We start from the raw sequence: 27432 nt of genomic DNA, 5'->3' as shown, positions 1-27432 counted from the left end.
TCCATATTTGCATTTCATAATAAAGATAAAATGAAGGTATTTAGGCACCTCATGTGGAAGGATATTTCTGCTAAACTTGCTCTAAAGCAATAGAAGAGAGAAAGTAAACGGCTTTGTTTCTGCCGGAAGAAAATGAAATTGACTCCATCCTTGTACTTTTCGTTCCACACCTCTCAGTAGGAAGCCAGTTATTCTATATCTAGGTCTAGTTTTTCTTGGTTTTCTCAGAGGTAGCAGAGAAGCAAGTTACATTTTGCTTGTTCTACCAGTAATGCCGTCATGTAGACACTCTTCTGTATAGCAGGGCAGGAGCCATTAGTTTGGAGCCTGAAGGGTTAAAAGAACTAGAGTGGAGCTGGGAAAAAGAGTATGGGAAAGGGATAACAATCTCTGCTGACAGCAAACCAGTCTGGCAGCCTTCACCCTGCAAAGACTTTTTTAAAGAGTTTAACAATGCTATTCACATTCAGGCAGTAGCTTTGCTCCAGTCTCCTATCTGCTGCATAGCACAGCATTCACGACTTCCCAAATTTATATCCTTGCAGCTGCTGTGGGAAAATGCATCATTTGACAACTACATCCAGCTTTAGACTTAAGCAGAAATGCTTTCTTCTGTTTTAGGACTGATCCAAAGAACATTTTTAGGGAAGCAACATACCAGAAACTCACATGATACTGCCTGTGTGTTCTTTTTCCTTTTTTTCATAATGTCCAATGCACTGAGTGATCCTTAGTCATGTCTTAGGAGGAAACCTATTTATTCCAAAGTAACATCAATGAAGTAAGAGCTGATTTGGTAAATATTAAACAAATGATTCAGTAAGGATCACTATAGAACATACACTCAGTGTCTTCTAAAAGTGGCTTTATCTTTAAAAGGAATGTGAATTACAGTAGGGGGAGAGACCTTTTGTCTTCCCAAACTCTGAAGATGACTTCATTTACTGCTTGCAGTTCCTGTAAGCACTTGTAGATCTGGGCTGATAGAGTACATTTCTGTGAAAGACTCTGCCTTCTTTGAAGTGATTTGGTTCAGCTGGTTTTCTAAGTAAGTTTTTCATGGATTTCAGGAAATGCTTGGGGGAGAGAATTACTTTCTCATAATGCAGGTGACACTGCCAACTCAGGCATCTCAAGTCATTCATAGCTGCAGTTTCTGGGGGCACTGTTTTTGTGTTTCCTGAGCAGATGGAAACAGCACAGTCTAATGTACCTTAACTTTCTCTGAATGCAGTTTAGCCACTAGAAATTACAGCTGCAAATGTAGAGGCTTATGCTCTCTGGATCCTGTCATGGAGCTAAGTAATAGATTATTTTAACATGTCAAGTCTCTGCTCTGTAGACCAAGAGGAATTTAAGATGAGAAACATCTTTTTTAGGTCTAAGGATGTCTGCACCTTTGCCATTTGTGTATGCAAATTTTCAAAGGGAACTAAGCTATCCTTTCCCCAATGCACCACAATGATACAGCGTTCACAGACTTTTGAAGTGTGTGAAGAGCATTTCTGGACAGTTTTATTTTTCCCCACCAAGGTTTGGTTATGTCAGACAGCAGCTTCTTCTAGCTTAGAGCTTTGCACGTTTCAACAGAAATAAGGCAAAGCAGTATTGGTGCAGTTTGCTCAGTCAAAGGTTTGATTTACTCTGTCAAAAACTATGTATCACTGCAGTCTTAATACATTGTCCCTGCTCTCATGGATTAGGAAAGATATGGACTCCGGGGCAGATCCACCCTGAGTATATTTTCTGCTTGCTTGCCCTTTTTTGTTGTAGGCTTTTGCAGGCAGAAATCCTCTGCCTGCTGGACTAGAACTAAGACAGTCTAATTTGGTAGGGCAAAGAAGCAGGACCACATGGAGACCTGTCTGCACTTACATACTCAGTTAAGCAGTTAGTCTGCCAGCAGGATAGGTGCCAGAGCCTTTAAAACTAAAAACAGAGATACTATGTTTTTTTAAAAACTGTGACAATAAAGTTTATTATGTTAATATCATTAAAAATATTATAAAATAGTAAAATATTCTGCATGGCAGAAAAATTATGCCAGGGTTTTAAAACCCCAGGTTTGTGCAAACAGTTTTTGTAAACATAAGAAGTCAAGTGTTCAGGTTCCATCGCAGAATACAGTAAATTGCTACAAAAATAAGTTTGCTCACTGTCAAACATATTTAAAAACCCAGGAAGCTGGATTTCATTACACATGTCTAATGTGTCCCTATACAGTTAATGCTGCACTTATATCTGAAATGGGAAGGATTTCAGATAGTCCTTTAAAACAGGATTGAGTGGGATCTGATTTAAGTTCTCTTTTCCAAAAGTCTTCACGATGCTTTTCCGGCAGAGCTCCTGCAGTGGCTGCACCCGGACCTTGCGAAGGGGGGTAACCAGTACCTTCCTCGGGGAGCTTAGGTAATGTTCCAGCAGCTTAAAAAGACAGTCAAAAGTCTCTTTGCTGCCATCCAGGCTGAAACGCCCAGTCTGAAAGTTAATCCGGATACTGGTGGGCCCAGTTGCAGTCTTAACACTGATGGCAAAGAAGCAATTCTTTTGTGTGCTGTCCCTGATGAGGAAGGTGCCCTCGGGCTCAGACTTCAGCTTCTCATGGGCAGCACTGACAGTCAGCGGCCCCCAGTAGAAGCCACAGGCATCCAGCAGGCTGCTGGCTCGAGTGATGCTACTGAAATCCGCCTGGGAGCGAAAGGTTCGGAAGTGTGTGTTGCCCTGTGCCTGCACAGTGCCGGGCCGGCCGGGGCCCTGGAAGCCTCGTGCCTGTGAGCGATCCCGTGCCGGAGGGTCAAGAAGCCGCCTTGGGTCTGCTCCAAGTGCATTATCTGCTGACACCTTGCTGTGCGCTACCATCCTACAGCCGAGAGCAGCCGATGCGGTCTTCCATAGCGTCAGCGGCTACGGCAGGGCGGCCTTCCAGCAGCTACTCTGAAATGCCAAGGAGAGACACCGCGTGAGATCGATCCCCAGGGACAGGCTGCAATCGCTGAATGACCAACTCTTCCATTGATACACCTCCCACCCATTATAAAATAATAAAATATTCATTTTCCAATTTACACCAGGCAAACAACTGCTCTCTTTTGGACAAGATTAGCAACTTATCACTACGGCAAATTCCAAAGCTCCAAAAATATTCAGCAAGGATCATTAGCAGCTACAGAAGGTAATACAGTTTCTCTGCTATGAGCCCTTTAAGCGCCTAGCAACTCAAATGGCTTCTCAATGAGAAGTCATCTCACAGATACAGTCTCCAATTCTCAAGTTTTTAAAGAACAAATCAACAAGGTTTTACAACTGAGTTACCAATTTTTCTGCCTTCCCAACTACAATGTCAGAACTCAGCACACAATATCGTTCTTTGGTGCATGCATTGTGTGAAAAGGAGAAAGCAGGTGAAGGCTGTGTTCCCAGATAATTGGGGAAGAGAGTGAGGTGAGGTGCCATTGTATGACTGAAGTGTAACTTGGAGGGGCAGACTGTAACACGGTCAATTTACACAGTAATCCTAAAATTTACTTCCTCTCTCCTGTTAAGCCATAAAATGCAATTTCCCCCAAGTTTCCCTTGGGACAGCAATGCTACAACCTACTAGCTTATACAAATCAACCTCTGTGAACCCTTAAAGCATTACTCTGCAGTCTCTCTTTCTTTTTTGTATCACGTGCACTTTAAGTGGGCCAATCTAAATTGCTTCCTATTGATATATCTTTCAACATGAGGGACTAAATTCATCCCTGGTGTTACTTCAAAGGAATTAACAGTGCTGCACCAGGAATGAGTTTGGCCTGAAATGTCTGCCTCTGACAGTGTGGTTCAATACATCTCCGCTGGCTGCCTTGACCTTACTGGCAAGCATAGATTTTAGGATTTATCCCTACAGTCAGATATAGATCTGCAGCAGCAGCTTGTTGAGAAACCTTGAAGGATTCTCAGAAATGAATCCCTCAGCCGTCTCACAGTTCAGGGTAACATGCTAATGAGGATTTCAAAGAAAGCATGCCGCTGGATTCCTGTCTGTGCTAATTTAACAACTTGATGTTTGCTTTCATTTAGGTCATACTACCTTCTCAAGCACCTACGAGGGTTATAAAATCCTTAAGTTGGCAAGTAACAGGCTGAAAGTAGCATTGGGCTTGCTTTGCACAGCAAAAGGAAACTGATGCCAGTTTTTCCAATTACCGGGCCAGGATTATCGCTCAGTATTTAAAGTTTAAAATTCAGTTTCAGGACACCTTGGGGAGCAATAAGCACTAAGCCCGAGGTCTAAAAATCAAAGGGCTCCCTAGCAGAAGCCGTAGGGAAACTAAGCGAAGAGTTTGCAGCGCCTTTCCAAAGCACACAGAGCAAACAGGGGACATGCCAGTCTTCGGAGCCCGAAAGCCAGGGCAGGGATCTGGGACAAGGGTGCCAGGACTGCGGCGGAGCGGAGCCTTCTGCGGGGTCCGGGGCCCGGCTGGTCCCGGCTGGTGCCGGCGGCGGCGCGGCCGTGCGGGCACTGCGGACTCGGGGCTGTCCCGGCTCCCATCGCCGGCGCGGGGCCCTGCAAACGCCGCTGCGTGTTCTCTTTAGTGCTTGTCCCACTATTTTACACCAGGCACAACAGGTCTGTCTGAGCATAGACACTGAGCCAAAAAGGGAGGGAAAAATGTATTTAAAAAAAAAATCAAAAGGCAAAGACCTCCGAAGCCACCATGCTCTTGCACATCTGGCAGGATTCCTCCGAAATCTGAGCTCATCTGGCTGCGGCGCCCGAACCCGCTCGGTGCACGGTGCGGTTGGCGCGGACCCCCCGGGGCAGAGACCCTCCCTTACCTCGGGGTGCCGCGGGTGGGGGCCGTTCCCGGAGCGCAGCACACGCTGCCAGTGCCAGTCCTGCTGCTAGTCCTGGTCCTGGCCCCGGCGGCCGGCCGAGCATCCTCCGGCGGGGGCCCTGCCTGGCGCCGCGGCGAGCCGGGGCTGCCGCGGGGCGGGCGGGCGGGCGAGCGGCACCTCCAGCGCTCTGTGGCCGCGCATCGCCCCGGCTTTCTATTTAACGCGGCGAGCTCGGCTCGGCTCCTCCCCCGCCTTCTCGGAAAACATGTGGCCGTGTTCACTTTCGCTTTCCACTCAGTGGCCCCGAGCCAGCTGTAGCACCGGCCCCGGAGAGCGCCCCGCGGGCTCCCCGGCCCGCCGCTGGGGATGCTCTTCAACCTCTCTTCTTCTATCCGACTGCGTCTGGCTTTGCTCTTTTTTTGCTTTTGATTTTCGGACAGCCCCGGCGGAGCCGGCGGTGGCCGTGGGCATGGTCGAGAGGTGCTGCGGGGAAAAATCCGAGCACAGGAGCCTTCTGAGGCCCCAGGGAGGCCAGGGGACACTAGAGGTAGGTGATGGATGAGGCTTTGACTGGCAGCTACCTCAAAACGTAGGGGGGGAAATAGCAAGAAAAGCAGGCAAGCAACCACTGCAGGGGGGTTTAACGTGAAAATAGCTGCTCTCCTCAGAGATAACAGGTCAGCGTGGACAGAAGAGGTGAGAGGACTTAATGTATGACTTAAATATTCAAGAAAGGACAAAATATTAGGCCCATAAGTTCAAAGTGTGAAAAGCATTCAGACAACTTTAGGATCCTTCCACTGAGAAGACTGTGAAGATGCTACACTGAGGTTTGAGTTCTCAAAGCAGAAATTCCCCGGGGTTTTCTCCAGAGTAATCAGAATTAAAAGTAACTGTTCAAATCCCAGCTGTATTTATAACCTTGCCAGCAGCTAGTGCAGGAGATTTGGAATGCTCTCCTGCTCACCCAGAAGGAGATTTCAAACCTCAAATACCACACCAGTGTCTTATGTGCTCCCTTAAACAGGCCCGGTAAAGTGTGCTTTCTTCCAATGAAGATGTTTCTTAAAGTAATAACCACCACTTTTTAAAGGCCAAGAAGTTTACCTGCAGTTAACATGATCTTTTGTGACAATGCAAAGGAAATGTCTCTGTCAAATGATTAAGGGGAGAGGGGCTGGCAATGCCTTGTGGGTTGTCCTTTGGAATGAAAAGTTGAGGGAATGTATTTCTTACTTTGAGACTAAATATTTTCAAAATCGAGTGTGGTCACAGACTGACTTAACCTGATGGCAACACAACACCTTACAGTGATGTGCAACCAATGCACAATAGGTGAATCTGGAATTTTCTGATGATGTTTTAGCCACCAAATTTACTGCTTATATTCTGTCATGCAAGAGCATAGTTGCCATGAATTTGGATAAGCAGTGTGCCATTAATTTTAAGACCTGGCACAGAGATTCACTTAATGCTCAGACTCCTCTTTATGCTTGGACTCCTCTAAAGCAAAAGAGCTTTAGTCAAGGCTTGGCATAAGCTGCTAGGGGAAGCTCATCTGCTTTACTGTGTAAAGCAAAAGCATGAAAGAGTGGTGGAACTGAAACTTTCCTTAGAATTTGAACATGCAATAATTGCCACTCTTTGCTTTGGCATAGTGTGCTCCATGAAGGAGTAGATTCTGTGGCTGGTTTGGATATGGCACTGTTGGTGTTCACAGGGTGGTACAGCCAGGCCTTGCCCTTAACAGCTGAAAGTCTACTTAGCCATGTCCCCTTCCTCCCTCTCACTCTTCAAAGGAAAGGTTTTTGAAGTGCTTAATTCTGTCAAGATAAGGTAAATCAGAACCAAAAGTACATCTCAGATCTTCTTAACTCCTCCCCCAGTCCCCGGGGCACCCAGCGAGCTCCCTGCTGCTGGGGCAGCCTTGTCCTGCCGTCGCTGTGGCTGTCAGGGGCAGAGCACTTCATGGCTGTAATGCAGCACAGTGGGGTGTGTGTTTCTCACATGAGACGGAGTTGGCTGGAGGTTGCTGTAGATGTGCCAGGAAAGCTGTTTAGCTCTCATGTAATTTTTAATTTTGTAAGATCACAGGGGAAAGAAAGACCCTGCAGGTGCACATGCAGTCTGTCAGCCATGGACTGAGTAGTGCAGCTGACAAAGTGTCTGTCCAAAACGTCGTGTTCATTGAGCAAGAATGTGGTAATAATATTCAGTTGCAAAGCTTCAGAGTTTGGCAAGGCTAGAATGGGTAGGTGAACTCCCAGTTGCAGAGGAGAGTGATGGAGTCAACCTGCCAGCTTAGACACCAGAAGCCAAGTGTGTCAGGAGTTTGACTCCATCCCTACATGAATCGTAATGAGAGTGGTCCGGAATGCTCCATGAAGTGCCTTAGAAAGGCTTGCCCAGGAGAAGTGGGCTTCAGCTGTAGTGTGTGAAGGAGATTTGTACAGTGAGTTGAAGATTTTGTGATAGGAGTTGAGGGTTTAGATATAAGGGTCCCACAAGTTGAGCTTTTTTGGCAAATCTTCATTTTCACCCACTCACGTTTCGTTTTTGCAACCCTCCATTCCCATTCTTCCGTTTCCTTTCTGCATCCTGTCCCTCGCCTTCCCCCCGGCAGGGTGTGCCTTGGGAAGAGCTCCGTGCCAGCAGGACGCTCCAGGGCGCCGTCACTGTTCCCAGCAGAGGGCAGCGCAGAAATGGGAACCGGGGCAGGGCTGCTGGACAGCACACGGGGGAACATCTCTAGATAAAGGACTGAAGGTGAAGCACTGCTGCCAGTCCAGGTGATTCTGATCCGTGCTCTGGCAGCTTAAGGAGCACTTGCTGCTTTTTGCAAGGTGAATTAGACTTAGAGTCTGTTTGGTAAGTAAAGCCTTCCATGTGAAATGCCTATCTTTCTCCATGTGGAAAAACATGTTGTGTTTCCTTCCCACCTGATGTCTCAGAAAAGAAAAGCAAAATCTGGAAAGAAAATTACTGGGAGACATTGCCCCATCTTCCTTTCTCCCTTGTTTCTAGAGCAGGAAAGCAAATGCTTTTGCTCTGAAGGTTCGTATCAGTAAAGCTCCAAAAGCTAGGATGAAGAACAAACTCAGCTTTTGTTAAAAATAAGTCCTTAGCCCTATTTTGTAAACATTGTTTTGAAAAATGACAGAAAATTCAGAGGAATTTCTGGACATTTGTGCAGCAGGAGCATGGTTTACTGGCTAGAAACAGGACAAAGGTGACAGGGTGTTTAGAAAGCACTGGGAATAGGGATGCCAGGTACAGTCTGCCAGGAGGCAACAAAAGAAAAAAAGCATGTTTCTGAAGATGTTTTTGAAGGCCTGGAGAGTACTGTGTCTGTTGGGGATATGTGAGACATTTGCCTGTTAGTTTTTCCAAACCCCACTCTTAGCCCAATTAACAGCAGAATAATCCAGGCAGAGCTTCCTCTATTTGTGTTCCAAGCCTTTCCTCACCCTCTGAAACCACCAGGAGAGAGGAGGTTGTGATACCATGTGTGGTATTCCCCTGTATAAATTCCATTATGGGGCATTCCACACCCTGCTGAATTCATCCCCACTGCAGGGACAGTCCTCTGGGGAAAAAAAAAAATCAGAAAACCTGAAAGGCTTAGGAAATCAGCAAGCACTCCCCATTTTAGGTTTTTCCTAGCTTTTGAGAATAGAAGCAGACACTGATTCTTTTATGAATCTGGATTAATGGGCAGGCCAATGTGTCTGTGGGACAGCATGTTGTTTAGAGTTTGGTATAGTAAGTGGATGATCAGTGTGGGAATTAATATAGAATTGCTATTTTCTTGCAAAAATGGTTCAGTAAATAGGGTCACATATTTTGACTATTTGTCTTTTGAGGTTAGAGCCTCTCTTGTGCTGCTGCTGTACATGGTAGCTCTTACATGAATGTGCTCAGTATCTAAACTGATCGAATCACCAACAACATCTTCAGAAAAGGGGAACCAAAGCACCAAGTGATTCAGTGATTTGCTTGAAGTCAGAGAGTGAGATAGTCTGCAGAAGGGCTAGGAATGGAACATAATTCAGGTCTTCACAGCCCTATACTAGAAACTTAACCACAATACCATCCTTCCTGTTTTAGTGGGTTTTGTTTTCTTCTCCAGAATCTGAATTTTCATTTAAACGAAACCCTTGAAATCGGAATTCTTTGATTTTGCAAGTAAATTAGACACCACACTGTCTCTGAGTCTGCTTTCAGATGCAGTGAAACCAGCAGCACTGAGCCAAGTGTGAACCTCTGTCACCCACTTTGACAAAGTATTGGGGTTAGAATTTGAAGCATTTAAACAGGACGTGTCCAAGAGATGCAGCTATTGTGACAAGACATTTCCTCACACATCTCCATTCTCATACTATCCAGTCAATCATTTTCTAAGTTAAGAGGTAATAAAGTGGGCCTGATGAATACAGCTCATCTTCTTATCCTTTTAGTCAACCCTTCCAGGTAAAACAGCTACAGATGTGACTCACTTTACACTGGTATTAGTTATCATGCTAGGCATCACTGAAGACAATGTGTGTCTGGCCAGGCTGTCAGTCACAGCAAATTTGCCATTATTAGAACAAAATACATTTTGAGGATGTCACCAATTTGTTATCAAGCCTTGATAAGCATCTACCTAGACAAGATCGAGTCAGTTGGTACAGCAATAATTAGTTCTATCTGAACTGGAATTTGTGCTGTTTTGCAGACAATGTACGAGTCAGATCCCATCCAGATGGAATGCATGAGAGGAATTAGTGGTTTTGTCTTCTAAAAAGGATGTGCACATGTGTGATGGCTGGAATGGAGAACTGTGGGGTTTGGAAATTAAGCAAATTAAGCTTAATTGTGGACTAAGGCTGAATAACAGCTTAGCCTCTCTGTCCCTTAAGTTCCTTTGAATACTCCATGTTGTCTGAAATACTTCACTGTAAGAGATATAAACTGCTATTTTTCAAATAAGCAATAAATTAACTGTCTGAGGCTATGAGGAAAGTTTCTCATCTGGTTATTCTGGAATCATTTATTTTAAATGATGTTAATTACTTTCTCAGGGTAGTTAATGCTGGTTTCCTTGAGCCCAGACTAAATGGATCCTGTCTGATGTTCAGTGGAAGTTCCTTGTTGATATTAACTAAGTCAAATCAAGATTCGCAGTAGTCTCATGAATTCAAATGCTGAGCACTTAACCACATGAAAATGTGGTTTGGGCTTTCTGCATTTCTGTAGTTTAGACATCCTTCTTCATAATTCGTTGAATGAGGGGAAAAAAAAAAAGGGAAAGTCTCAAATTGTTGGTAAAAATATTGTGAAAGGGCAGCCTGCTTTCTGGTGGTTTTTTCATCTGAACAACAAATGTTGTCTTGCTGGATTGTGCATGAGTGTTTCTTTATGTGCATACTCCACAATTGAATTGATGAACTTTGGATCCCTAAAAATAATGTTAGTGCTAATTGCAGACGTAGCAGCGTGCTGTTCAGGGAAACTGCAGCAACCAGCACTGGGCTGGACATGCTAAAGCAGAAGCATATGAGCTAGTCTGGCCTCCAGATACACCTACTGGACTACAAAGCTTTCAGTGCTGGCTAGAGGAACACAGCCCTTGAATTTCCGAGCCAGTTGCTAATTTTATTCCAGTCTGGCTGAAATAAAAGACTGGAGTAATCCTTTCCAGACTGAGCCAGTACAGAGCTCTGCTCCCTTTCCATTGCTTCCCTTGCTCCCCAGTACTCTCTCCCTTGCCTGAAGCCACACTGTCTCTCCAGCTCCCTGTTCTTGAGTCTTTTCAGATCCCAAGCCCATGAAAGGAGAGTGGTAACTTGGCAGAGGAAAATCAACTGAGGTGCTGAACAGTGCTGTGGGTTTTGGAGCCAGGGTTATTGTTTGTACATGCAGTTGAAGGCAGATCCAGATCCAGACCCATGAAATATGGGAAGGGGATTCTGACTGTAAAGAGTGCATGGGAGAGGTCATGAGCTTCAGGAAAAAGTTATTTTTGAGCGGGAACATTGAGGATACCAAGAAAAACATCAATTAATAATCCAAAAAGGATATATTTTTTACTATTTCAATGGTACCTTCACTCTCTGCTTTTATAGTTTCCCATTCTTTCAGGCATTTTCCACCACTCTTTCCTTTCAGTGCCAGTTTACACTGTCCTGAGTGATTTACATGATTACAAATTTTCATTTGCTGCTGCAGGTAGACAATGTTGATCTTACTGGTGCTCCCATGATTCCAGAGGCAAATGCTGAGCTTCTATTGAAGTAAGTCAGGGATTGTGGAAATCAGTTTCTGATGCATTTTATTCTTGGGCATAATCAACACATGAGGAGATTTTTATGGTTGGGGTGAGGTAAAGGAAATGATTCAAATGTTCCCTCATCTTGGGTTTTCAGTCCACAGAAATTGAATAAAATTCATTCTTAATATGGTCAAATGAATCCCAATCTCAGTTCCATTTCTTTGAATGTAGAGAGATTCTAGAGTCCAAATTAAAAGGAAAAAAGTGATCTTGTTCTTAAAGTGAAAAAAGACCAATATGGTGCTTTTACAGGAGACAGAATTAGCACACTGGAAGTTGAGAAATGAGAAGGTGATGGCAAAGCACTATTTTGTAGCTTCTCAGCCAGATCCAGGTGGACAATCTTATTTCTTTCACAATTCAGTGAGACACTTTCAGACGATTTGGTTGGATTTTTAAAACTTGAAGCCATCAAGCCTGGATGACTAAACCTGAATCAATCACTATTAATACTCAAAGGTCTTCCATGGGCATGGTATGCTCACCTCTGTATTCCAACTGTGATTATAATCCACCTTCACTGACAGATCTATTTTTACAGTTGCAGTCAAATCCCAAGTCATAAACCACCAAATTCTTCTGATGATGGAATACATCAAGTTCTGCAGTATCTAATAACTCCTATACCCAAAAAATAGAAACTACTGAATGTGCATCTTTAATTCTACTGTACAGATTGTTCCAATATTGATTTTATTATTGGCTTATGCTCTTCAAAGTATTGAGAAATTATCCAGATTTCTGTTCCTCCTCTGTCCCTGGAGAAAGGATCAGTCCTGATAGGTGGGTCAATAGTTTTCTTCAGAGTACAAATATTAATTCCTCATTTGCCAGGGAAAAAAAAGGAAAAGAAACCCCGCCATAATTGCTCTTGTGGAAAAAGGATTGGATTTTTTTCTTCAGACATTTTCTCTCTCCAGATTTATTGCAAACCTCAGCCAATTTTACATGTGAACTCAACAAGCTGAGTGCAAAATGGATTAGCTTCACTATGTTCCAGCTCCAGGAAAATTTCTAGGAATCAAGAGAATAAGCTCACAGTTTCTGATGAAAGATAAAAAAGTCCTTTAAATGTAGAATTTTTGGCATCTGATGTTAAAGAAACATCACCCAACAATATTAATGAAGCATTTTCTGATTTCAGAAATATCTTTATTAGTTATATACAGACCTCACCGCACACACTTTTGGATTAATTAAGAAGAAATATTATGTTATGTAAAATTAGCGTAGCTTAGCATGCAGGCCTTGATGTCCTCTATCAGTAAATTAGATAATTAAGAATATGAAAATGGGAAGAGTGCCCAGCCTGGAGGGTTTCCTGCAGGAGTTCTGGAGAGATCTCACGAAGTTGCTCATGTAGGGAGGGTTTCTGTCTGTGGTGACTCACTTTTCCAGGGCCACTTTGTCCTCTGAGAGTGCAAGAAGTCCTATTGTCACTTGTGTTAAACTGGAAATGAGTGCTGTGCTGTATTTCAACTGCAAATCTATTTCAGTTCACAATAACGTCACAAGAAAATACTGGCGAAATTTCTGATAATGAGTCTAGAGGAAACCTTACCCTTAATCACATAAATTGAATTGAGCTTGCCAAGATGACTTTCAAAATCTTACTGGACATGTAGGTAGTGGCCTGTGATGCCTGACATTCTAACAGGTAATTCTAATATACCTTTACTGACAGAAAAACCTTTTGGAAAGGTAACTGGAGCTATTCTTATAGGAGAACAGTTTAAATTTGCACTTCTCCTTAGTTCTTTGCTCCAGCTGCTTTGTACTGGCTCTCTCCGTTTTTGCAGCAGTACATGTCTGTGACCTTCAGGATTTAATTCTAAACAAAATGATCTGTATATTCCTGACACTGCAGCCTCATCCAACATAAACTAATACAGCCTTCAGGTAGTTGCTAATTTAGTCCATATCTAAGCTGAAGTTAATTAGATTTCCCTAATTATTAGTTTAAAATTAGCTATGTGATAATTTATAAAGAAAAAGCAGATATAATTCTTCCCATGCCAAATGTTGGGGCTTTTTCCCTCGAGCTTTGATGAGCAAATAGATACAGTTAAGCACCTATTACAATACTAGCAAGAAATACCAATGAACGTAAACTTAATGGAAATTTAAATACTGTGCTCTCTCTCATGACTTCCCATATAAATAGGTTTATATACTCTCTTCCTGGGTCTGTAAGAAAGGTTAAATTACAGGGAGTACTTTTTGCAGTTAGATCCTTTGTAATCCTCATACCGTGCTGTCCTTACCCTTGGCAAAGGTGGAGCAGTTACAGACAAGGTCTTGCACATCCTGAGAGGTTTGCTGAGTTTCAGAGGCCAGCCAGACACCCAGAATTTCTGGCTACATTAAAAATGTCCCAGTATCTTCCCAAGTCCATGCTCAGAGTCTGTGCTCTGGTCAGGAGGAAATTTCTGTGAGTTTAGGCTTCTTTGCTAAAGACTTGGCAGGAGTTTCATCAGAGCCCTTCAGAAGATTTCCCGTCCCATTGGTGCATAAACACAGCAACAATAGTGGCTGTGTTCTTTGGAAGTGGCTCAGAAACTTTTTTTTTTGTTGTGCAAGGTGAACATTTTGCTCTCTAGTTGGTGATGTTGTGCATGTGGTGCATCCCATTAGGAATGTGATGGATATTTTGTGGCTATAGGAGGATGCAAATGTCACATTGACTTCTGCATCCAAAATGCTGCCAGTGGCAGCTGGGCAGAGATCTCCAAGTAGATGTTTTTAGCAAAACGGAAAAGTAGGATTGCACCCAGAATAGAGCAGTCCTGACCTTAGATCTAATGCTAAAAATAGCCTATTTTTGAAGAGATTATGGACAAAGACATTCAAAGCTCTCTTCGAGATACACTTGAATTACAAATTTTGAATTAGCTGAAAGGACACTGCCTAACTTCTCCAGTTTAGTTCTGGCTTTTTATTCCTCGTATATTTTATCCTTAATTTCTTAGTGTCCCATTTTCCCCAGGACAGTCATTGATTGACCATTGAGTCAGAAACCAGGGAGCCCCAGGCAGAGGCTGCCAAGAGATCCCTTCACTGGAGAGTTTCAAGTGTCAGGGCTGGAAAAAGCAGCTTGCCTGGATCAAAAAACTCCTCACTTCTTGCTTGCTCATGGGCAAGGCTAAATATACTAAAAATAGCTCACTACTAATAAGGGTGCATTGTGGTATTCCAGCACTAAGTCATAGCATTCCACACTTTTTCTCCTCTGTTTCTAGGAAATTCTATAAAAAACTTGGTCCAATACACACACATAGACACACACACAGAAGAATGCATTTAATCTCAGTGGCTGCATTTACCATCAGAGTTGGTAATGTTTCCTGAAATTGGTTTCTGATCCCCTGAAAGGCTGCGGGTTTTTCTTCTTTTTTTTTTTTTTTTTTTTTTTTTTTTTTTTTTTTTCTTTTTTTCTTTTCAAAGGTTAGTTTCAGGGAAACTGAACTACATACATGAAACTCTGTGCAGATAAACTGTGGCATCAGGGGCGTAACCTGTGTGCGACCTGCCTCCAGTTCCATGAATTCCAGTGAATTCCCAGTTTCCCCTAGCGGGTGGCAGACAGATCTGAGTGTGACTATTTTCTGTTCATTTTCAACCAACACGTGGTTGTGAAGGTGGGGAAAGAGTAGGAAGGCTGTGATGTGTTGGGGAGGGAGACACTGGACTGGAGCCTGGGGAGGTAAAACCCATTGGCTGTTAGGGAGTTGCCCTCATTGAGTTGTTTCAGGTCATGTATGAATCCTCTTCATGTGACAGACCAGCTGCACAAAATGCCAAGAGTGGTACAGCCTGCAGGGCTTTGGCAAACTGATAATCTCTCATGATTCACACAGCATCCTTTCTCTGCTCTGCCTATGATGATCTCTCAAATGTGATCTTCAAAGGCAGGGCTGAAGCTGAATCTGGCTTCAAAAAATGATCCACAAGCAGAATTTTGTGCAGCATAAAAAAGAGAAAGTGATCCCGAGTGTCTGAAGCTGCCAATGTAAGTTGCCAAAGCAATTCTTGCTGAATGAACTATGTGTTTGTACTGGTTATTTAGAAACAGCCTTAAGAGACTTTCTTAATTTCACTCATACCTTAACTTTGAGACACTGACAGTGTCACTGGCAACTTCCCAGAAGCCCTGTAGTTGATTCTAATTTACATAAACTATTCTGCATACTGCTATATGCAAACAGAAATGGGGATCTTCTTGGCTTTTGTTTCTTCCCTCACCTCTTCCCAGCCCCCTTCTCAGGGCTGTGGAAATATGACAGATGTCATATTCTGTGCAGCTAGAAGCAGATTTGGGAGGGTCTGTGCATTTTTCTCCGCCAGGTTTACCACACTGAGGAGCACTACATGACTGGAGATGAGTTCTCATCACTGGGGATTTAACAGCCATTCCCCTCTGAAAATGGGATTTCAGTGCAGTCATGGGGCTGTGCAGAGGGCCCATCACTCTTCCAAAGAATCATTACCCCATTTCCTCTTCTGTTCTCCTAATTAGGAGTTTGCACTTCAGTAGAGCACTTACCACAGCCTTCTTGCCATCCTGTACCCTGGTACACACACTACACCAGTGGTATGTGGTTACAATGCCAAGAACTGAAAAACTGGGCAATATCAGATTTATATTTGCATATGCAACCTGAAATCTGCCCACTCACACATGTGTGTACTGACTGACACAGGGGTGCTGGGGAAACGTGTGATCTCAACTCTCACAAAACTAGGGCAGAATTGGCAGGAAACACAAGGAAGGCCCTGTCTCAATTTTTAGGGCTGGAATTTGCAAACAATTAGATTTTTTTAACATGGTTTACTAGATAATTCTGTATTCTACAAAGAAGAAACTTTGCTAGCATTCCAGAATAGTTTTTTAAAATAAAAACTTTCTGTTGTTTTAATTATGTTAATTGCCAAAAAGATAATATGCTGCACTTGGGAGAGTAGGACTCTCCCAGGTGCTCAGGGTGGACCTCACTGAGTTGAGGCAGGATAGGCTGGCAGAACTGAGGTTCTCCCTGCTTTTCTGGATCTTGGAAGTCCTGCTTTACTTAAAATTATTCACAATACACCAGAAGTGTTCAAATTTTGAAGACAGGTGCTTTTGTGCTACTGCATCTGCCCGTGCTCACAAGGCACACACTGCCAGCATGCTGGTTTCTAAACAGATGAGCTGAGCAATGCAAAGCATCTGTGCAGGTCAGGGATGACTCAAACAAATCTGAGTCGATGGAGAGAAGGAGTCAGAAGGGTCAGTATTTCTTCCATCTGAAGTGAATGTATTGAAACCTCATGAAAAACCAATGCTGCTAAACATATGTGGCCTTTTGGAAAGTGTCTCTGTGCAACTGCATCCACAATATGTAGAATGATAAAATCATCTCCCGAGCTGAGTCGAATGGCAGAGCTGAAGGAGAGCTGTAAATAAAGTGGTAGGCGGTTTCCTGCTAAAACTCCCCTGCATGTCCAAGAACCCACTGTGACTCAGCCGTTGCAGTCACAGGGAACTCAGCACAGACACCCTTTTCTACTTGGGTGGTTTTACTTCTCTTTTTGCACCATACCAAGAGGGGCTCCATTCATCCCTGGAGGAATGAAACTGTGAAAATATGACCCATTAGTTTTTATTGTTTTAAGGTAATGATCTCACAGTAGACCCAACAGGACTGTTCAGACTTCTTGTCTGGTTAGCAGTGACCCCACCTGTGCCTGCAAAATGATGTGTCTGCTTGGATCTTTCATGTGAAACTTCTTGGGACTTATATTCACAGAGCCTTTTACTGGGCTCTTACATTCATCTCTTGATGGCCTAAAAATCAAATTTTTGTTGTTTCCATTTCATGTGCAAGAATACTCAGAAATTACCTTTTTTTTTGCTTTTTTTCTTTTTTTAAGAGTATGTGTGCAGATATGCTGAATTACGTTTTTGTTTATAATACATTTTCTAACGTACCTACTGTTCCTTCAAGTAATTAACACCTATGGAAAGGTGAACTGAGCTGGAAGAATCCTATATTAAAGTAACAGCAGTAGCAATGTCTAGTAGCTTTTACATCAGCAGCATCCAGTCTCACTTGCACTTCAATATTTTATGTCTGAAGCAGTCAGATGTCATTTTACTCTTCTGGGCTTATGGTTTTTGAACATCCTTTGCCATTGAGATAATGCCTTCCCTGGCCCATTTTGAATTTGTGTGGACAGTTGCCTTTCCATATGAAAAGTTCTGTACACACACAGCTTTAAACTTGGCATTATGAATTAATAACATAGGTTTGGGAGATCTGCAGGTTTCCATGAACTGACCTAGAACAAGCTGTTCTTTTTCCCTCTTTATCCATACAATATTTATTACACTGCTTCTTTCTTTACACTTCTGTTTCTACCTTGTCTCTTCTCCTCCACAGTTCTTTTCCTTATTTTATTTATTGTACTCCCTCTGTGCTAGTCCCAGCTAACTCATTGGTTTCCTCCATAATAGTGCTGGAACGTTGTCCCATCTGACCTTTCTCTCTGTGAACAAATATCTGTGGCCCAATTTTAAAATTTACTCCACTCTGTTTTTTCTGCTTTTCAGCCCGATGTTATCTTAGTGACCCTTTAATTTCTGTTTAATACCTCTTTTAGTTTCAAGATCCAGTCTGCCTTTTGCTTTCTTTCTCTCTGTTTTATTAAGTATACTTTGTAAAGGTTTTTTTTTTTTCTTCTGAGAATTGTCTACTTTCTCCAGAGTTTTCAGTTTGGCATCTGAAGGTTATCTGTGGTTCCTTGTTAGTGAACTTCCTTTCTGGGAAGTTCAACCTCCTTGTATTCTGACTCAAGTCATTAACATCAAAGTACATTCTTCTTTTTCTTTCAAATTCCTATAACTGCCCACTTTCCTTCTCTTTTCTCTTTCCCAGTCCCCTCCAGTGCCCCCCAGAGCAGCGCTTTACCAAAGCTGGCACAGCCAAGTCCTGCCGTGCTGCCCTCACACAGGTGAGTGATGGAGGACTTGGTGTGTTTTGCAGCCCTCTCTGAGAAGCAGGAGTCAGGGTTTTCCTACGTGCACCTGAGGAGGGGATACCCGAGGAGCTGGTGCCAGGAAGGAACTCAGATTATTGCAGAGGCCAGAGGGAGCTGAGGGGTGGCTGGCACTGGGGACCTGCCACTGGAGAAGTGGGGTGAGGGATGCAGGGGACACTGGGTCCAAAGACAGGGGGAGCTGACATCAGTGCATGGAAGTGCTGGAGATGTGGCATGGATGAGGGGACTCAAAGGCAGAAAAGGCTGGGCCTCACCATCTATCAGAGCTGGTGCCATCAGCTGGGATTCTGGCTTAGGGACCAAGGACACACAGTGACCTTTCCCATTCCCCTTGCTCCCAATGAAATGCCCTAAACTCCTTCTTCTTCTACCAGATATACCAGAAATAATGACAGCACATAGTACATCCACTTCCAAATAGGAGGTTTAATAGACAATCTTATCACTCTGATATCCACACTATATGATAATTTTATTTCACCAGGTGACCAGAACTCTCTTCCTCCTCCTCTTCCTCCCCCACATACTCTTACTTTAAGTATATTAGTACTTAGGGAAAATTATGGGGCTACCTGGGTGGCGCCCCACAAATATAAAGTGGGTGCTGAGATCCTGCCTTCTGAGAAGAGCTCACCAGAATGACCAGTGAGGGCAGTGAGTGGGCAGAGCCCAGTGCTGGGCGTGCTGCACCTCCCAGCATCCTGCAAGGTGCCTGCTGCCTGTAGCTATGACAGGACAGCCCGTGCCCACGTCAGAGAGGGAAAGTGCTGTACCCTTACTGGTCATGATGAGTCATTTGCACCTTCTGCTACATCTGGCATGAATTTCATTTTGACTTACTCCTGTGCATCATTATTTTCAATAATTCCCTCACCAGAAGCTGGAGCCACAGAGGTGAAATTACATTTACCAGAATCTGTCATTAGAACTGACAGCTAGTTCTCATTAGAAGTAAAAGAATCAGGTTTTGAACAGCACTGAACAGTGCCATTTTCAAATAGTCGCATCTGGAGTAAGACTGTTCATCAGAAATATAAAGATAATATAATCCCAGGTATTCAATTGCACCTGCCTGTAGTTTTCCCCTATTAGAGTTGAAATCAAGCAAGGAAACAGTACCTGGGGGACAAGTCCAATTAACCATGAAAAAGAGGAATTTACCAGATGACTAGCAAGCCTGTTTTAATTTAAAGGGAAATTTGTGTCACTCTTTTGTCTTTACATAATACTGTGTGTAACTTAACACTAAGCATTAGCTTCAGATGGGCTTTTGTACCACCTTGGATCACATCCACAGTTTTGATCTCACCATACTGTGAGGTTGCCAGTGTCTCTTTTGGCCATCCAGATTTATGTCAATTGTTTATGGCCTCAAATAACTGTACTGTAAACTCCTGGACTACTCAGAGGACATGCTCTGCCTTCAAATACACACTTCTGTTGTGGCTTGGAAAACCTTCACCAGGACTTTACCTTAGTGCCTTCTCTGGTTTTTTCTTGTGTGTGTATTGAAGTATTTTACGGGGAGAGATTTAACAGGAACTTGGACTCGGTTTTTCAAAGAAATTAGGAGCAAAACCTTCTTTATTTGCACACTTCAAGGGCTTTCTGCTGAAATAGAAAAGCCACACTGAGAAATAAGGCAAACTAAGATAGCCAGAACAACACTCACTGGAATTGTGTCTGTTTATATTTGAATCTCTTGTTTGGAGGAAGTTCTGTTTTTACCTATAATACTACGCAAGTTCCTACAGAAGTCAGTTCAATGTTAGTATTACTCAATTTCTGAAGAAATAATTTGGTTTTTTGTTTTGAAAACTTACTGCCAAGCCCCCTCTGCTGGAGGGAAAAACCATATTTTCATCCCTGCGTGCTGAAGACATCTAGTAAGCCATTCCAGCTTATTACTCTGCAAGTAATTACAGGCTCAGAGTTCAAAAGATCTTTACTGGCTTTCTGTTACTATCTGTCAAAAGTTGTACTTTAGAGAAGAGTCAGGATGATCTCTGCAAATTTGTTCAAATTATTCCATCTGAATGAGTCGGATGGAATGTGTTGAAAATTCATCTTCTCAATTGATTCTTTTATCATTCAAGTTATTTTCAGTAGTGTCCACTCTCTTCATCCCCCTGCAATATCTCATATGTACTATTTACATCCTTTGTCAGCAATCATTACACACTGTTAGAGGGAACTCACATAATCCAGCAACCAGGAAAAATCTGACTGAAAGAAGCCCACAGGCTTTTCCAAGGCAATTCAAACTGCAAAGGTGTGCTTGTCTCTCTGACTACTCTGCTTGTCTCTCAGGTGTGACAAGAGCAGGTCACTGGGTGAAAGGCAAGGTGATGTGCTGGCTAAACCACACTCATCTTTTGTGTATGACAAACCCTTTTGCGAGGACCAGCTTTACACTTACAGATCAGGAAACAGGCACAGCAAGGAAAGATAAGCCAATAGCTGCAGCACTGAATGAGGACATGCATTTCAGCCCTGCTCTGAAACACACTGCCTGGTGAACTTGTTCTAGTTAATGAGGCCAAAAGTCAGAAAAGAAGAGTCACAACATTCAGCATTGCCCAAGAAGGGCTGGACGTTTCTGAGATGAAGTTCTGGACCTGTTTATGGTCCCCTGTGATGTACATTGGAGAGCACTGAGTTTCTTTGAAACGAGATCCAAAGCAGCCAGTGTGCCATGCAAGCAGCCAGTAAGGAACTATTGCCTACAGAGCTGAAGCTTTTCCCCCTTGAGATTGTTCAAAAATCAGTCTCTGAAGAAAGGCAGGCTTTTAAAAACAGAGCAAGCCAAGAGAGCATTGCTGGGGCAGCTGATTAGTACTTAGACCTCCTCAGAAAAGTGAGACTTGTGTACCTGCTTGGCAGAGAGCAGTCAAACTTCAGTTTCTCCCTTTTCTTGCAGTTGTCCTAACAAGTAAGTAGCAGTCTCCTCTCACTGAGAGGGAATGAAGAGTATTTCTTAATTTTGCAACTTGACATCTAGAGCAGTGACTTGTTGACTGGCTGGCAAACACTGGATTCTGGTGATCCCTCAGAGTGCTGTTAACTTACTGCACATTAATCAGTTATTACATAAGCTACTTAAGTGGTATTTGAAGCTGAGACAGAAGTCAGTGGCTCACCTCTGTTAAATCAAAGCCCCAACCTGCAGGCCTAAAGGCAAGGCCCATTCTTTTAGTAGATGAATGGCTCTTGAAAGCCTTTCTGTGAACTAAGCAAGTTCACAGGAAGATCAGAGAATGTTTCCTTCTATGGGTTTGTGGTTTAAGGTCCTGATTTCAAAATAAGCTTGAGAAGCATGTCCTTGAGTCCATGCCAGGGAGGGGTTTGAGCCTGATTCCCCGAATTGAAGTCTGAAGCACCCACATTCGCACAAAAGATCTCACTAGTAAAATGCTGGATAAAACTGAGGAGGTTGGAAAGATAATGATATCCCTTTAAGAAAGTGTCTCTAATGAAGTCTCTGAAGGGATGAGAAGTACTTCAAGTCTCTTCTGTTTAATTCAGTTTGGAAAAATAGTGACAATTGTTCCATAAACATCAAACTAGCAACACTGAGGGAAGGAAGACCATACTGAATTGGTGTTTTATGTTAGAAAATATTATTTTAAAATTTAATTGTATTTTAGATGATAACATGAACTCATTAAAGTTTCCTAGAATATACTTTAAGTACAGCACATGAGGTTAAATGAATATTCAGCCTTAGCTGTAGTAGCCAAATAAATGTTACAGGTAACAGAAAGAACTGGGCCTGCCTCAGTTCTAAGGAAGTCAGAAAACCCAGCTCATCTGAAACTGATGCCCAATAGGGCAGAGGGTTAAAAACAAGTAGTCTCAGTTCTCCTCTATGCAACATTTTGTGACTGTGCAACATTTCCTGGCTGATGAAATGCAGCTGCAGTACCTCCCAGGTGTAAGTCATCTGTTGCTTTATAATTTCAATGCAATAAAGAGTTCCCTTTCCTTCTGACTGAGAAAGTTTTATTGCAGGGCTTGTGCACACTGAAGGAAGAAGAGAGGAAGGGGGGTGGGAAAAGGTATCAGGAAGTGCTTCAGTTCCAAGCAGCAGGTAACCAGAGTCAGCTTTGCAACAGGAGGAGCACCGTCCTGCTGAGGCATTTGGATATGCTTAGGTACACCTCAGAGTTTCTAGGTCTGCAATCTAGGGGTCTCATTCCACCTTCACAGGACTCTTGTGCTTGTATGATCAGAGCTGACCTGCTTCCAGATGCCAAACTGTGCCCAGCCAAGTTGTAGCACTTAGTAAAAGTGCTGGAAAAACAAGCAGGAGTTCCCTCTGCCACTCAGTGGAATGTAGGACAGGGACTGACCCAGAACACAACTTGTCTCTTTCCAGAGGCCTTTTCATGCAGTGCCTGCTCATTTCTTACCACCTGAAATGCACAGTCTGCCTATTTAGGCAGAGCTGCAACATGGAGATACAACTTGAGAGCTACTGAGCTAAGGCATTACATATCCAAACATTTATAGACAATATAAACGTGTGAATGAAAAGCAGCAAATGAAAACCGTGATGAAAACTTGTTCTTCAGTATGAGCCTGCAAGAGACAGCTACCAGGAAAGATGAAAGCATTGCTCCTAAGGCATATATCTGTAACTTTTCTGATGAAATAATAAACTAATACATTCTTTCCTACTCAGGTACCAGGAATTTAACCAAGCTTAGTATAAGATTACAGACCATAAACTATAATTTAAAGACATTGTAAAACATGAGAAATGCTTGGAATTCAAGGACAGAAACTTTTCCTGCAGTTTATGAGTAAGAATTTCATGGCACTGTTCCTTTTATGACTTTACAAGTACTCCTCATAAATGTTATCAGTTCACAACACTCCACAGCTGTGTGACAGAAATTGCAGAAGTATTGGTGGAGGGAGCTTTACTGCTTGACATCTGGGAAAGGCAGCCCTTAGAAGAAAATATATGTATCTATTGTACAGATCAAGAGATGAATGAGAAAGATTCTCCAGTTACTTTCAGTTCTGTTTACTTTGGCTGGAATTTTTGTTTTCCCCAGACAATCATGTGTCCAGCCAGAACTCAGGGTAGTACAATGACATTTCTAAGAAACAGAAGGGAAAGTTGCCACAAGCAAAAGGGACATTCACCAAACACTGCCAGTTTTGAGTAAAATGTGGCACTAGTTAAATGAACGCTCCTGTGACTGTAAACTTTAGAGATTTTCTTAATAAGGACTGTTCCTCTCAGTTTTGATTCTGGAGGTTGCAAGTGACCATTACTCAGGCTGATACACAGGAGGCCTGAAGTGTGTAGCATTTTTCAGAAGGCACTGTGTACCTATCAAAACAGGGAATATACCCTTCAGTCAGAAGAATCAGTGATTGATACTGAGCAGCACTGTTTTATGAGCAGTATATACTGTTATTTAATTGGGCCAACCAAAGTGTTTTGTGAACTATCCACATTATGTATTCTGAATCTAACCTAGATACTTGAATGCTTAATTTTTCCAGGCAGAGAAGAGCAGTGAAACTGGAGAGTGATTGGAGCCAGCCCAGTTGCATTTGAAAAATGCCTGCCCAGAGGTATTAATCCCTACATCAATATGCTTAACTGCTGTTCACAAACCTGGATGGAGGTAAAAGGGGGCCTGGAGAATATTTTTGCTCTCCCCAGACACCCATTCAAGTATTTAATTTGCCAGAAATGAATGTAAAACTGATTCCATTAAATGGCAGCATGAAAGCAGTAGTGAGTGTGCTTCAGCTTCCTTAGCTGCACTGGTGAGTGCTGGAAGTTCTTGTGGTCTGGAGTGGACTGAAACACCACTGAGTTCCCAGCAAAGGAAGAGCCAGAGGTACCAGAATGTAAATAAACCAATGGTCTGTGTCAAACAGTAGGGTCAACTGTTCAAGTCTCCTTCTGCCTTAAAAAATCTATGAAAACAAAAACGAAAATACCTAACCCCATCTATTATGGCTATTAGTAATCACAGTATTATTTTTATGGGAGTCTAGATAGCATATTGGCAAACCAGAGATATCTGTAGGTAAGAAAAAGAAACTTGCATGTGCCTTTCACTTTCCCCAGACATGATTTCTCATAAATGAAGCTGTAACCGGCAGTGGAGCCCAAGATCTGACAAACTTTGCCTTGCAAATGTGAGGTCGTGCATTGCCCTTTTCTGTTCTCAAGTGTCTATTGTCTGACATCCCTAGTTGTTCAAATTGTAGCAGAGCTACAGCTCTTAAAATGCTCCTGTGTAAAATTTGAAATTACTTGAATAGAAATGCTTGATGTTTGGAATGTCAAAACTCCAAAGGTGCAACCAAAAATGTGCACAGTGTCCTGCCAGCCCTGCACAGCCACTCTGTGACATTTGCCTGAGTCTGAGGCACCATCTGCACTGAACTGTAAAAGCCTGGTTGGCTCTTACAGTATTGACAGTTTCTATTTTGAACAAACAAGCACTGATGGCTTTTGCAATACAGTGCACTACTGCAAGTCTGGCTTTGTGGGTTTGTCAGGTTTTGAAAAATAAGGCATACTAGGTCTGCATCTATCATTTATTGCTGCTTTTCATGAGAAGCTGAAAGCTTGCTAAGTTTTTGGCAATATATTTGGATCCCTGATGAGTAATTTTTTGGTTATATTTGAATTTCAAGCCCAAGTTTTGTTGTTTAGTGTGGAAGGCTGCCCTATATAGAGCTACACTCAGAAACAACCATTGTGTTGCACAATTATGTGCAATCTTCGAGCCTTCTATAAACATCAAGTATTTTCATATGAGTCATTTGTAACTATTTAAATATATTCAGGTAGATAAATGTTCTTACATTTGACTCACTGCAGACTTCACATAACCATTAATTCAGTAGAAAGGTTGGCTTACTTGTACATAAAAAGTTATTTGAATATTTGTCCTTGAAGTAGATCCTTTTCACAGTTTCTATGTTCCTCTGGTTCATGTTCTTTTCCTGTTTATTTCATACCATGAGGTTCTAAAGTCTCACTGGAAGGAGCTGATTAAAATCTAGAAGCACCAGCAGGTGTATTTACCTTCACAAAAGCTGACTACTGAGATGCTCATGGATCAGTTGTCAGTGATGGCTGACAGCAAATGCCAGCAATAAAATTCTGATCTTCATTCCATCAAATTCATATTTGACCTTGCATATTCTGGTGATGCCTAAAGAGACTACCTGGAACAGAGGTTAGATAGTGTTTAAAGGAATGAAGTAATTATTTATTAAAAGGCCTTCAAAGGATCACAGAACAAGAACCTGGGCAGAACAAGAGCCTGGCTGTGGCTACACCCAATATGGACCCCAAGTCATGAGTTTTCACACTTTTATAAGTTTTAGTCCTTTTACTTATTGAGGTTAATTGTCCAATTGCAGCTCCAGGTTATGCAGTCCCGTCTTCACAGATTGTTCTCCTCAAGTCACCTGTTTTTAAACTTTTTGGGCCTGAAGCTCCAGTGGTGTCCTTGGTTCTCAGGCTAGAAAGGAACTGTTTTGTCTGACTAAACTATGAACAGAACTTGCTAACACTTTATATGAGGCTCAGAGTTATATACTATTGCTGTACAGAATCTGGAAAATATGAAAGCTAAAACATTAGGCATCACTGGGCTTAGTGGAAAGAGATGGTTCTAAATTAGAGTTTCACCATAGTGCTTAACAGAAGGTGCTGTACAAACTACAAACTAAAACCTGTGATTAAAATTACTTAAATCAAGAGGTGGAGGCAGTTTGTGACATTTTAATGTCAAATTGTATTTTAAAACGTGACATTTCCGTATGGCTTATAGAGGTCTTTCTGAAATGAACTGATGAGATGTCTTCCCATTGGTTCATGCAGTCTTGTGTCTTTTGACTTTTTAAATAAATTAAAGAAACCTAAGAAAATGAAAACATACTTCATCAATTATACATTGAGTTTCTGATTTAGGAAGAATCCTGTGATTTAACGTGACATTTTGTATTTTCTCTTAGACCTATTAAGAGATAAGTAGGCCTTGTATATCCATATACTAATGTGACTTTCATCTAAAATTATTCATTCATTCACTCATGCCAGTAGTTGGGGAGCAGGCTGCTATTTATAGGGGCTATGGCAATAAATGCATTCTACATCCAGGATTATAAGTACTTCTGGGTTTGAATCTTGCCTTATGGAATACACACCATAAGAAGAAACTGGAAACTCAAGCTTCTTTAGGTCCCAGTCCACCTACATAGACAAAACCATGGAAGTGCTATAGTTGAGCAGCTTCAAAGTTTCACTGCTGTTGATTTCCTCTTTATATTGTTTTTGCTTTTTCAGTCATTCAACTTTTGTTGTGAATCCATGCCTGGTGTCCCCCTGCAGAGCAGCACAAGGCCAGCTCTTCCTCCAGCTGTGATTTTTGCTTGCTCTTCCTTCCTTCCTTCCTTCCTGGAATCCTTCCTTCTTGGAATCCTTCCTGGAATCCTTCCTGGAATCCTTCCTGGAATCCTTCCTGGAATTCTTCCTTCCTTCCTGGAATCAATCCTTCCTTCCTGGAATCAATCCTTCCTTCCTGGAATCCTTCCTTCCTGGAATCCTTCCTGGAATCCTTCCTTCCTTCCTTTTCCAGGACTTTCCTGCTGAGTCCTTGGCAGTATTCTCCCCTCCAAGGCCATTCCTCTTCCCCTCTGGGTGTTACTGCCAGCACCAGGTGAGTTAGGACACCATTGCTCACAAGCACTTTCTGAAGAAGATGCCACTGATTGGTGCCCTGTGTCCAGTCCAGGATTCTTTTTGTCTGCATCCCTGGGCAATCACATGGACACAGCTTTAGTCACATGGAGAAATTCCATGGAGAAATAAATGCAGCCATTTTACACACAGATTCTCTGATCTCAGAGCAAAATTTGGTTAGTAAAGGACAGTCATGGCATGTGTCTGAGGTGATACTCCATGGGAATACAGGTAACAAACACTGGCCAAAACATAGGGAGCAGTGAGGACAATTCACTTTTCACATGAATTATCAGTGATTAGAAACAGATGTTTGGTCTGCTTGGTTGTGCAAGCTGCAGCTGCCACCAAAGCTGCTATTAACTGTGTGCCCTTGAAGACTCTGCAGAGTAACACCACACACACAGGTGTGGGCTTTCCCCTCCCTGGCTCTCTGTAGCTCTTGGATACTCACTTCAAACTTTCCTCATCATGTAGCTTGATGCTAACTTCTGAAAGCTTTTTCCTAAATTAATGCATGTGTATGCTG

At 42.6% G+C, this 27432-nt stretch overlaps 2 protein-coding genes across 6 annotated transcripts in view; one reads left to right on the top strand and one right to left on the bottom strand.

Annotated features, from left to right (window-relative positions):
* Nucleotides 1-1949: 1949 nt before the first annotated feature.
* SOCS1 (suppressor of cytokine signaling 1) lies at nucleotides 1950-5002 on the bottom strand. Of its 2 annotated transcripts, none has more exons than XM_014894192.2 (2): nucleotides 4822-5002; nucleotides 1950-2934 (listed from the first exon to the last, which is right to left on the bottom strand). In XM_014894192.2, the coding sequence occupies exon 2, from the start codon at nucleotides 2857-2859 to the stop codon at nucleotides 2236-2238; it is 624 nt and encodes a 207-aa protein (XP_014749678.1). In that variant the 5' UTR covers nucleotides 2860-2934; nucleotides 4822-5002; the 3' UTR covers nucleotides 1950-2235. The 2 variants fall into 2 exon arrangements, with proteins under 2 accessions (XP_014749678.1, XP_088030578.1); XM_088174452.1 differs by having other exon boundaries at nucleotides 4688-4827.
* A 34-nt stretch (nucleotides 5003-5036) lies between these two features.
* RMI2 (RecQ mediated genome instability 2) overlaps nucleotides 5037-27432 on the top strand; it is a 29158-nt gene continuing 6762 nt past the window's right edge. For 2 of the 4 annotated variants that reach the window (XR_015807252.1, XR_015807250.1), the window contains exons 1-3: nucleotides 5037-5368; nucleotides 18049-18124; nucleotides 23693-23764. The gene's annotated coding sequence lies outside the window, so the exon portion shown is untranslated. Of the gene's footprint in view, nucleotides 5369-18048; nucleotides 18125-23692; nucleotides 23818-26507; nucleotides 26881-27432 lie in introns of all 4 variants that reach the window. The other 2 variants (XR_015807251.1, XR_015807253.1) reach the window with 2 other exon arrangements.

The sequence above is a fragment of the Sturnus vulgaris genome, chromosome 16, assembly GCF_052056855.1.
Source record: "Sturnus vulgaris isolate bStuVul1 chromosome 16, bStuVul1.hap1, whole genome shotgun sequence".
Lineage (NCBI taxonomy): Eukaryota > Metazoa > Chordata > Aves > Passeriformes > Sturnidae > Sturnus > Sturnus vulgaris.
This window is presented reverse-complemented; position numbering and strand designations above follow the sequence as displayed.

Coding starts and splice junctions, on each gene's coding strand:
- SOCS1 (XM_014894192.2), bottom strand. CDS start 2,859: ATGGTAGCGCACAGCAAGGTGTCAGCAGATAATGCACTTGGAGCAGAC.